This window comes from Mangifera indica, chromosome 13 (genome assembly GCF_011075055.1).
Source record: "Mangifera indica cultivar Alphonso chromosome 13, CATAS_Mindica_2.1, whole genome shotgun sequence".
NCBI lineage: Eukaryota > Viridiplantae > Streptophyta > Magnoliopsida > Sapindales > Anacardiaceae > Mangifera > Mangifera indica.
Genome location: NC_058149.1, coordinates 15,144,212 through 15,155,214, shown reverse-complemented (window position 1 = coordinate 15,155,214; position 11,003 = coordinate 15,144,212). Strand labels below are relative to the sequence as shown.

At 34.6% G+C, this 11,003-nt stretch overlaps 2 protein-coding genes across 9 annotated transcripts; both read left to right on the top strand.

Moving 5' to 3' along the window:
- Window positions 1-738: 738 nt before the first annotated feature.
- Window positions 739-6,276, top strand: LOC123194497 (hydroxyproline O-galactosyltransferase HPGT2-like). Of its 2 annotated transcripts, none has more exons than XM_044607719.1 (12): window positions 739-1,203; window positions 2,222-2,285; window positions 2,506-2,555; window positions 2,648-2,838; window positions 3,209-3,269; window positions 3,432-3,504; window positions 3,876-4,029; window positions 4,130-4,217; window positions 4,404-4,454; window positions 4,774-4,845; window positions 5,027-5,139; window positions 5,950-6,276. In XM_044607719.1, the coding sequence occupies exons 1-12, from the start codon at window positions 1,079-1,081 to the stop codon at window positions 5,970-5,972; spliced, it is 1,065 nt and encodes a 354-aa protein (XP_044463654.1). In that variant the 5' UTR covers window positions 739-1,078; the 3' UTR covers window positions 5,973-6,276. The 2 variants fall into 2 exon arrangements, with proteins under 2 accessions (XP_044463654.1, XP_044463655.1); XM_044607720.1 differs by having other exon boundaries at window positions 743-1,203; window positions 3,906-4,029.
- Window positions 6,277-6,811: 535 nt separating this feature from the next.
- On the top strand, window positions 6,812-11,000 carry LOC123194495 (cysteine--tRNA ligase, chloroplastic/mitochondrial). 7 transcript variants are annotated; one of them, XM_044607711.1, is made up of 9 exons: window positions 6,812-7,400; window positions 7,501-7,564; window positions 7,679-7,840; window positions 8,087-8,257; window positions 8,620-8,901; window positions 9,053-9,178; window positions 9,553-9,756; window positions 10,088-10,189; window positions 10,337-11,000. In XM_044607711.1, exons 1-9 carry the CDS (start codon window positions 7,030-7,032, stop codon window positions 10,568-10,570), a joined length of 1,716 nt encoding a protein of 571 aa, XP_044463646.1. In that variant the 5' UTR covers window positions 6,812-7,029; the 3' UTR covers window positions 10,571-11,000. The 7 variants fall into 7 exon arrangements, with proteins under 7 accessions (XP_044463646.1, XP_044463647.1, XP_044463648.1 ...); XM_044607712.1 differs by having other exon boundaries at window positions 6,818-7,400; window positions 8,165-8,257; XM_044607715.1 differs by having other exon boundaries at window positions 7,259-7,400; window positions 7,497-7,564.
- Window positions 11,001-11,003: the final 3 nt, after the last annotated feature.

Below are 11,003 nucleotides of genomic sequence, written 5' to 3'. Positions count from 1 at the left end.
GTGGCCAAAGTGTAACATTTCTGAGGCCTGGCTATTGCCTTGTTGTTTGGGTGACTTGGCATAATAATGTATTGATTGTATCAACCAGTTATGTTATTGATAGATCCCGAAGAGATGAGACGTGCACAAGAGGAAATGAGGAGCCAAGGGGTTCCCTCTCTGGCAAATTGTTACCAAGAAGCAGTTAGATATTTGACTGAAAGTGCCAACCCTCCCTTCTTATTTGTTGTCGCCCATGAGGCATTATTTGTTGGCTCTGCTGACTGCTGGTGGAGCAGGAGCAAAATGGTTCTGTAAACAAATTATCCATTCTTAGCACTCAGAATGATATATTATGCCCCGGATTGTGAAAAAGACTTGATATTATGTTAGCATTTTGTGGCAATTGTGTTGAATCTTGATATGGACGATCCATCAATTTTTGTATTTGCCATTATTGTTTTGTTTGAGCAGCTCTGGTCTTTTCTGTTATTTATGTCCCTGCTGTAATTCTTGCACAGATAGATTTTACTCACAATAGAAAAATAAGAGTAAATTACTTTTTTCCACCAAAGGTTTGGGGAAAATACAGTTTACACCTCTTGAACTTCAAAACTATAAAATGCCACTTAAAAATTGCCATTGGATCACATAATTTTCACATTCCACAAAACAACAGTCTTAAGTCAATAGAATATAATATTAGAAGTCTCGTCCAATAAGAAAATCTAAATGTGAAACTTTGGCTGTTCTAGCAAGAAAATTTGACGAGTTCAGTTTCCCAATTAAAAAAAAAAAAAGTCAAAAAATATATGGCAGGTTGATCCTTTGAATTCATAATTCGAAATTAGTAAAAGTCGAGTTGCTTCCCTCTGAACCCCCAAACTTGCCTTAATTGAATTATTTACATGCCTGGCCCTCGATGTAACCGCCATTTCGTCTGTTATTCATTCACGAAGAGGACTTGATACCAGACGATCACTCACCTTCAAATTTCTCATTCACCAAATATATATATATGTGTACGTACATTAGTTTGATTCATCTAAGGACTTCGTTTCTCCTTCACCGGCTTTGTTACTTGAATTGAGCTATTGCGATGGACAGCTTATCGACTTATACGAAATCCGAGAGGAGGTCGAGATCGAAGCCTCTACAGACTTCCAAACCTTCGCTTGTCATGGCCTTCTTCTCTTGTGTTGCTTGGCTCTACGTTGCCGGCCGGTTTGTTAATCTTTCTCCATTTCTCTCCTGTTTGGTTCCCTAGAAAAAGTAGAAATTTCCTTAGGTTCTGGAAATGATAAATCTGAGTTCATTTTCACATTGTTTTCAGTCACTGTCAAATATTGCTCCTGCATCGGGATAACGGAATTATGCTTGTTCAGTGTTTGGATACGCGGAATTCTTATGTTTTTGTGATATCTAATTACAACATATGTGGTCATTTTGATTGTCCCAGTTGTAGATTTGGCTTGGATCATTTTAGTTCCTTGTATAATTGATTTTGTGTAATTAAATTATTTGTCATGGCCTTCTGCTCATGCGTTGCTTGGCTCTAGGTTGCCAGTCGGTTTGTTAATCTTTTTCTATTCCTCCCCTGTTTGGTTCCCTATTTCCCTTAGGTTTTGGAAATGATAAATCTGAGTTGATTTTCACATTGTTTTCATCAAACTGTATGTCAATGTCAAATATTGCTCCTGCATCGGGATAACAGAATTATGCTTGCACCATGTTTGGATTATGTTTTTGTGATGTTTTGATTGCAACATATCCGACCACTTTGATTGTTCCAGTTGTAGATTTGGTTTTCCTATTTATCTCCTGTTTGGTTCCCTAGAAATAGTCGGAAATTTCCTTAGGTTCTGGAAATGATATATCTGAGTTAATTTTTACACTGTTTTCACCGAACTGTATGCCACTGTCAAATATTGCTCACGCATCAGGATAACAGAATTATGCTTGTAGAGTATTTGGATATGCAAAATTCTAATGTTTTTGTGTTATTTAATCACAACATATGTGACCACTTCGATTGCTCCAGTTGAAGATTTTGATTGGATCCTTGATTTTAGTTCCTTGTAATTGATTTTGTGTTATTAAATTATAGCTTCTGTTAATGATTAGAGACTATTTTGAAATGAGGTGCTTATATTTATTAAACACTATATTATACAAAACTGATGATAGAATATTATTTATGAATTTTTTTCCCTGTTCCCTTTTCTGTGTTTTTAATTATCAGGCTGTGGCAAGATGCTGAGAACAGAACATTACTTACAAGTCTTCTTAAGAAGAACTCAGAGCAGGTTTTACTCAAGCTCACTTTTATGTCATCATTCTGGTTTTTTAGGCTCTGTTTGGTTGCTAGAAAGTGCTGTAGTAAATGAGATTTTAATTTTTTATTTTACCTATGTAATCCTAGCAATCAAATTGAGTCGCAACATCTGATGATATCTTATTGGTTTTCAGTTTTTTTTTTTTTAAAAGTTAATGTTTGTTTGTGATGTTTCCTGTTCTTGGTGGTAGAGACCCAAGGTTCTTACAGTTGAAGATAAGTTAATGCTCCTTGGATGCAAGTATGCTTCTTGATTTTCTTTTGTTGTTTCTTCAGATTAATCTTCATTGTTGTGAATGTTCTATGTGTTCTAATTTGTGTTATTGCTTTTAGAGACCTGGAGAGAAGGATTGTGGAAGCTGAGATGGACTTAACATTGGCCAAGAGTCAAGGATATCTAAAGAACCAGTTGCAGCTAAGTAATTCTTCTTCAGGAAAAAAGCTTCTTGCTGTAATAGGGGTTTACACAGGATTTGGTAGTCGTTTGAAGCGAAATGTGTTTAGAGGAACTTGGATGCCCAGAGGTTAGTTTCAAGCAATTAATTTTATGTTATAAGATTACAGCTGAGCGAAATTTGAACCTTTCTGATAATATCTTATGAAATTTGTTACTGTGCAGCAGAAATTTCTATATCTTATTATGCAGTTAACTTGAAAAATCTGTATCATCATTGTATCACATGATTTCTGGATATGATCTGTGATACTTTGTCAGATTGTGACATTTGTGGATTCTGTTGTTACTTATCATTTCCTTTCAGTTGATGACGTCGTAGATCTTGTCAATAAAATCCTTGATTGTTTCAAATTTGTTTATAATGTCATATTATCAGTTCCTGTACATAGAAACATGTGTTTTCGAACTGCATGTTTTAAACATTATTGTCTTTGCAGATGATGCCTTGAGAAAACTTGAGGAAAGAGGAGTGGTCATACGTTTTGTGGTTGGTCGAAGGTTTTCCTCAAGCAATAATCCTTACGTTAATTTCTATTTGGGCTTTCTTTTCATTTTCAGTTATTTGTTTGTTTGGTTCAAGTGTTATGTCAAGTGTTAACAATTATTGTTGGTACCAATGGATGGTCTTTGATAACAATTTTATTCTTTTGAAACTGGCAGTGCCAATCGTGGTGATAGCTTAGATCGGAATATTGACAAGGAAAATCACACAACAAAGGATTTCTTGATTCTTGTAAGCAGTAATTATTCAATTTACTACATTTGGTTTGGTTCTAATATTTACTGTTGATTTTGAATAATTGACCAGAAATTGATCATGAACATGTGGTACAATACTAGTATAATTATCAACATCTTTCAAAATCTAATTTGTGAAATTTCCATTTTCGTTTAAGGAAAGAAGGATTCCCAGGATGAATATTAGTTATCTTTTTGTATTTTAATAATCAATATTTTATTGTGTTATTCCAATAGTTTACGGACAGAATTGTTCAAAGGCCAATCCTCCTTTTTTCTCCCCTTCAAAATTTTACCTTTTTGGTTGAGTAGTGAGTAGGTTTCCAATAGTTGATTATCTTGAAGTTGTTAAAATGCAATATATAGGATATGAATATGTCATATCATCTCTATCAGGAAGATCATGAGGAAGTTCAAGAAGAGTTGCCCAAGAAAGCAAAGTACTTTTACAGCACTGCTGTTCAAATGTGGGATGCAGAGTTTTATGTAAAGGTTGATGAAAATATTGACCTTGATCTCGGTAGATCTTCTCATACGTTCTGTTTCTATAAAATATCATTAATTAGCATATTCTAGGTTGTCAAAATTTGTTTTCATCTCCTTGTTAACTGGCATGACAGAGGGATTGATTGGACTTCTTGATCGTAGTCGTGGTCAAGACAGTGCTTACATTGGATGCATGAAGTCTGGAGATGTTGTAACAGAAGAGTATTTACCCTATCTTATTTGACTTAATTGTGATTGCTTTTCTTGTTTCTCTGTGGTAGATCTTAAACACACATTCACTAATTTTTCAGAATTTCTGTCTTTGGTAATTTTCCTAATGCATTTTAAACAATATGAAATAGCATATCAATCCAGAATTCCTCGTCGATAATTTTTTTGAATTTCCAGGGGACAGCAATGGTATGAACCTGATTGGTGGAAATTGGGGGATGGAAAATCGTAAGTGATCTAGCTTATGAACAAGAAGAGAATGGGTTTTTTAATCATATTTGTGTCTTTGATACATCCTTGTATATATCATTGACCATCATAAGTTATTCATTGGTAATAACTTATTTTATATTGGTTATATGTACTTCTATAATCTCATAGTACCTTTTAATTTTTTATAATTTTGGTTTTATTCTATTGATGGTATAGTGAGTGTAAGTGAATATTTCTCAATTGTGGAAAATTTCCTCATACTATTCATAGTCCTGAGTACTTCTGTAGTATCTGAAATTTGAAAACCAAGTTTTATCACTTTGTCTCTGTTCAGGTATTTCCGACATGCATCTGGTGCAGTTATTGTGCTCTCCAAAAATTTAGCTCAATATATCCACATAAACAGGTGAGCTGTCAAATATTTAGTTGAGAAGCAGGGATCTATTCGAAAATGAAGATGTGGTTAATTTGTTAATTTTCATTATGTTTTGCCTCTATGAATGCACTTGTACTGATTTATAATATCCTTGAAATATTGTCCAATATAAGTCAACTGAACATTAGCTCCGTTCTTTGCTCCATGCCAGTGCATCTCTGAAGACATATGCACATGATGATACATCAATAGGTTCCTGGATGATGGGTGTTCAAGCAACCTATAAAGATGATAATCGTCTTTGCTGCAGTAGCATTAATCAAGGTGAACTTCCGTACCAGTCAACATTTGATTTGTATTTTTCACTTGTTAATCAATGATTGAAAGGTAGACTTCTAACAAGAAGATAGATAAATAGTTTGACACATGAAAACTATTGGAATAATCCATTCATCGTAGCCATATTGTATTTGAGTAAAACTATATGTACTATGAATGAATACTAACGTGTTATCATGTGATTGGATGCTATTTTATCTCTTATTTAGAATTATCCAATCATATGATAACACATTATCATTAGTACATAAATTAGTTTTTTTGCTTTTATTTTACTTTGATTGGGGTTGACCCTCTCTAAGTATGAACTAGGGTTGCAAAAAAGTTGGGCTCGAGCTCATTGTTGCTTAGCTCGATGAGTTCACGAGTTCTTGACTCGAATATACTATTAATAAATCTCTAAAATTTTAAAATCTTATGCTTACTCTCTCAAAAAATTTATTCTTTGTTCTAACTTTGAATATGAGGATGATTTATATAAGTTATGAGATTTAACATAATTTATTGAGCCGAGTTCGAGTCCTCACTTTTACTATTGTGCTCGGGCTCGTTCTCAAGCCAACAATGCTTGAACTTGTCAAGTTTGATCTTGAGCTCAAGTCCTAAGTTAACTCCATGAATTGCTTGGCTCGATCTCGGCTAGTTTGGACCCCTTGTATGAACTATTGATTGAGAATATTCTGAAAGAGGTTTGAATTTTTATTATAAATTTTCCTGCTTACATAGTTTCTACTTGTTACTAACCTATTCATGCAACTTCTGATAAGAACTGGTTTTTTATTCTCAAATTTTCAGACAAGTTGTGTGCCTTGGCTTGATGGAAGGGGCAGTTCAAAGTGACTTTGTGATCTTATTGCATCCTGGTTACATATTGGGGTGTGGAATTTGCGAGGGCATTTGATCATTCTTTTTCGATGTAAGGATGGGGAGAAATACACAGGTCAATCTAACTACAAACATTTTGTGATTTCTTACTGCTGAAGTACAGGTAACAGAATATTTATCTGTTATCAATATGGAAGCCGTACTGAAATTTCCTATGGAGTTGTATAGTTTTTGTTTTGTTGGTTGACCAATTAACTATAGTTGTAAATTTGATTTATTCACACTGCTTTCATTCTACACATGTTATTGATTTTACATAATAAATTTGAAAAAAATATATATTAATAAATAAAGTCTCACAACTTTTATAGGAAACTATATAAAAAAAAAAAAAAATCACAATCATGGGTTATAAATGTGATTGCCAGAGACCTGATGATCAGTCCGGTTTGGTAAGATGCATGAGACTAGACATTACCAATTATATTGCAAATTTGTCAACTGTTAGGAATGCAATATAGACTTGTATGTCATCTGACTAAATTTGATTAAATGTAATTCAGATGATGTATTTAATCAGAAGATAGACAGATAAAATTGCTTTGTGAAGTTTTGTTATTATTACTTAAGAGTGCGAAACTAGCACTCTATCATCAAATTACTATTTTTTTCAAATGAAATTTTTATTTATTTAATTTATTTCTATTGAATTAATATGTATTGATGATTTCATTTGTTGGTTAATCAAAAGGTTTGGGTAAGATACGAGTATGACAATATTTTTTAAAATAAATAATAAAATTTACAAATGGTAGGAAATAAGCTTTATAAAGTAAAATTAAGAATAAAAAGGGAGTCATCTATGTATAATCAGTTTTTAATGTTACACATATTATATAATTAGACGTTACTTATAAATAATAAACAATCAATCACCTAAGTTGGCCCACATTGAACACACAACTCTGTTCGCTCGTTGTAGATAACAAACAAAACCCTGTGCGTAGCTGAAAGATTTACACGGGAGCACAGAAGGCGGAAAACTTGAGAATGGGTAGTCTCCTCCTCAACCTAAAGTGCTGTAAACCCCTAACCTCGGTTCGATTCTCTCTTCTTCCATGCGCAAACTCATTTCAACAATTTCAACTCAGACCCTTTAAATCCAGCAAGCCACGCTTGTTTCGTTGTTTCTGCTCATCCCAGCCGGTCATTGATGCTAAAAATTTCGCCAAAACCAACGCTGATAAGCCCGCCGCTGCATCATCTCAGCTCTTGCTTTACAACACCATGACTAGACAAAAGGACTTGTTTAAACCCAAAGTTGAGGGCAAAGTTGGCATGTACGTCTGTGGCATCACAGCATATGATCTCAGCCATATTGGGCACGCGCGCGTTTATGTCACCTTCGATGTTCTGTACAGGTCTCTCCCTCAATCTCACTCTTTCAATATATTCATATAAATAATAATAATAAATATTGATTGGATAACGTTTGATGGGTTGTGTTTGGGAATTAGGCAGATATCTTAAGCATTTGGGGTATCAAGTTTGTTATGTTCGAAATTTCACTGATGTTGATGACAAGGTTAGTTGCTTTCTTCATTACAAAATTTAAGCTTTTTTTATTTGGGTTCCAAGAGTTTAGATTCTCCCTCCTTGTGTCATTGGTATGACAGGTCTGCATTTTCAAATTCTTTAGATAATTGCTCGAGCAAATGAATTGGGGGAGGATCCAATCAGTTTGAGTAGACGTTACTGTGAAGAGTTCCATCAAGATATGGAATGTCTTCATTGCTTGCACCCTTCTGTTGAACCACGTGTTTCCGATCATATGCCCCAAATCATTCACATGATCAAGCAGGTGATTCTTTAGCTCATGATTGAGTGCTGCTTGATTAAGTTGATTGAAATGTGTTATTCCTGCATTGTGGAGAGTCGATGGTTAACTAGTTCAGTCTTTGAGGCATCCTTAAACCTTTCATTTCTAATATGTTATTTTTGTATATTACTTTATGTAATATAACTTCACTTTGTTGTGGGCATTATGCCTTCTACTAGCAGTTTTTATTTATCTGAATAATAATTTGATGGCATACCATCTTGGCAGATTATTGATAATGGGTTTGCCTATAGTGTTGATGGGGATGTTTATTTCTCAGTAGACAAATTCCCTGAATATGGACAGTTATCTGGGAGAAAATTAGAAGATAATCGAGCTGGTGAGCGGATTGCTGTAGACTCAAGAAAGAAAAATCCTGCAGATTTTGCTTTATGGAAGGTAGGCCTCTGTAATGAACATTGAAAAAGCTTGTGGTTAGTGATAAAATATGAGAATAGCAGCCTGGCCAAAAATGTGTATACCACCTGCCTGACCTTTGACAATTCAGTCAGGCCTTTGTTCATGTTATACAAATGGGTTTTTGTATAACCTTTTATCATTATGTATTTAAGTTCATCTACCTTTCATCCATTCATTGTTACATGATGAGATCATTGATTTGTGTAATTAAGTCAACATTTCGTTGTAAGCAGCGGCATCAAGTTTCAAATCAGTGAACCTTAGTTTTGTCATATTTTCATAGAAAATTTTATATGTTTACTATAATTCTTTTTTCCCTTTTTCTTCTTGATAATTTGCAGTCTGCTAAGGAGGGGGAACCCTTTTGGGAGAGTCCATGGGGACCTGGCAGACCTGGATGGCATATTGAGTGCAGTGCCATGAGTGCTGCTTATCTAGGTTATTCATTTGACATACATGGTGGAGGGATGGACCTCGTGTTCCCCCACCATGAAAATGAAATTGCTCAGAGTTGTGCTGCATGTAATCATAGTAATATAAGTTATTGGATACACAATGGCTTTGTCACTGTTGACTCAGAAAAAATGTCCAAGTCCCTTGGAAACTTCTTCACAATTAGAGAGGTAAAGATTCCACCTGGTACATAATGGTGGTTCTTACCCTTCTTTTATTGGCAATAGACATTGCGCTCTTACTTTGTATAATAAGTTTCAAATCATGGCCATCTTAATTTTAATGTGTATCTCATTTTTATTACATTTGATATCCTTGCAGGTTATAGAACTTTACCATCCTCTTGCTTTGAGACTTTTCTTAATTGGAACCCACTATCGATCTCCAATCAACTACTCTATTCTACAACTTGAAAGTGCTTCTGAGCGTATTTTCTACATTTATCAGGTACCACAACATGTAATCTTTCCCTCCTACGTGAACCATCCTAATGTTCTGAAGCGTGAAGATATCTGTATCCTCTGGCTTCCTGTTATTTGCTGCCCAGATTAGTCTGCCAAGGGTCTTTGTCTGAGAAATCTATTGGCTTTGGTTCCTTAAATGATGATAATATGTTTTGAATATAATGTTACTTTTGAATTTGATTGATTCATGGGAGCATTTCAAAAATGATTTTAATTAGTACTGATAATTTAACATTTTATACTGATGAAATGGGAAATATTTCACCTCTAAATTTAAAAGTAAATTTCAAAATACTATCTGCTCTCCAATTGTTTTATGTGGAAGAAATGTTTAATATCGTGATTTAATTATTGCAGACACTATATGACTGTGAATGTGTTCTGAGCCAGCATGATGTAGCAATTGGAAAGGATTCAGTTCTGCCTGACACCGTCAATAGCATTGATAAATTCCACAATGATTTTGTGGCCTCAATGTCAGATGATCTTCACACTCCTGTTGTTTTGGCTGCATTGTCTGACCCATTAAAAACCATCAATGATCTGCTACACACACGTAAGGTACTGAGTTTCGGATGCATAATTTATGATTAAGAAATGTAACCTAAGTTGTGATATTTATATAGATTTTTGCTAATGGCTTGTAGGAACTGCATGACGAGTATGTTGTTTGATGTTATATATGTGTCCGATTTAACATTAAAAGTTAGCTAAGCATCCTAAGAGCAATCTTTCGATGTCTTTATAAAATCAAACTTAAGAGATGCAATTGGCCTGATACAACTGGTGGAACTGATTCTCTCAGAACCAACCAAGTTGCTTTCTTTTGGAATCAGTTTTTTGCATATTGCAAATTCTGAACTCTTTGCTATCTATAATTGAATAAATGCAGGGAAAGAAGCAAGCAAAGCGACTAGAATCACTTACTGCTCTTGAAAAGACAATCAGGAACGTTCTTACTGTTCTAGGATTGATGCCCACAAGTTACTCTGAGGTAATTTGATATCTTTTTCTCTTCGTCTGTTAATCAAATTATTTTTATCTGCCTATTTTCATGTGTTGATGCTATTTTCCAAGTCAATTTAAGGCATTGAAGTGCACAAAATTAACTGAAGATCAATGCTGTGCATTTGTGCTTCAGGTGTTGCAACAACTCAGGGATAAGGCACTGAAGCGTGCCAAATTAACTGAAGATCAAGTTTTACTAAAAATCAAAGAAAGAAATGAGGCAAGAAAGAACAAAGATTATGAAAAATCCGATGCGATTAGGAAAGATCTAGCAACTGTGGGAGTTGCTCTTATGGACAGTCCTGAGGGCACGGCTTGGCGACCAGCTCTTCCACTTGCACTCCAAGAGCAAGTAGCTACAACTTGAATGGGTTCTGGAATTAGTTAAGATGTCGTCTTTTTCACTATTCTCCATTCTCAAAGATTTGGTGAATGCATTTTTTTCTCCTGAGCAAATTTAGGAAGTGAGTTTTGCAATTGCTGAGAGTAGGTTAATTTGCAATCAAGAGGGCTATACTTCAAGGTTATTTGCAAACAGAGACAAGGCTATGATAAAAACTTTTAGTGAAGCAGAATATCGGTGACAGTGTAATTATACATTCTTAACTGGCTATGGAGTTAATTGGAAAAAGATTTTCAGTGAGTTTTTAGGTTTTTCAGTCATGTTCTCCAAGCAGAGTCTGAGCTTCTTTTTTGTACAAGTTAACGTACAATTGGCACTGACAGAATGTAATCCTTCTAGTGGTAATTTGATACAGATATAAACTTTGAAGGTCTAATAATTTAGTTCTTCTTCAGCC

What these genes read in the sequence shown, in the direction of transcription:
- LOC123194497 (XM_044607719.1), top strand. Translation starts at nt 1,079, where the DNA reads ATGGACAGCTTATCGACTTATACGAAATCCGAGAGGAGGTCGAGATCG. An exon ending in AGGAACTTGGATGCCCAGAG is followed by an intron (nt 2,839 to 3,208) that starts GTTAGTTTCAAG and finishes TTGTCTTTGCAG; the next exon opens with ATGATGCCTTGAGAAAACTT. An exon ending in CAAAGGATTTCTTGATTCTT is followed by an intron (nt 3,505 to 3,875) that starts GTAAGCAGTAAT and finishes TGCAATATATAG; the next exon opens with GATATGAATATGTCATATCA.
- LOC123194495 (XM_044607711.1), top strand. Translation starts at nt 7,030, where the DNA reads ATGGGTAGTCTCCTCCTCAACCTAAAGTGCTGTAAACCCCTAACCTCG. An exon ending in ACCTTCGATGTTCTGTACAG is followed by an intron (nt 7,401 to 7,500) that starts GTCTCTCCCTCA and finishes GGAATTAGGCAG; the next exon opens with ATATCTTAAGCATTTGGGGT. An exon ending in CAGATTTTGCTTTATGGAAG is followed by an intron (nt 8,258 to 8,619) that starts GTAGGCCTCTGT and finishes GATAATTTGCAG; the next exon opens with TCTGCTAAGGAGGGGGAACC.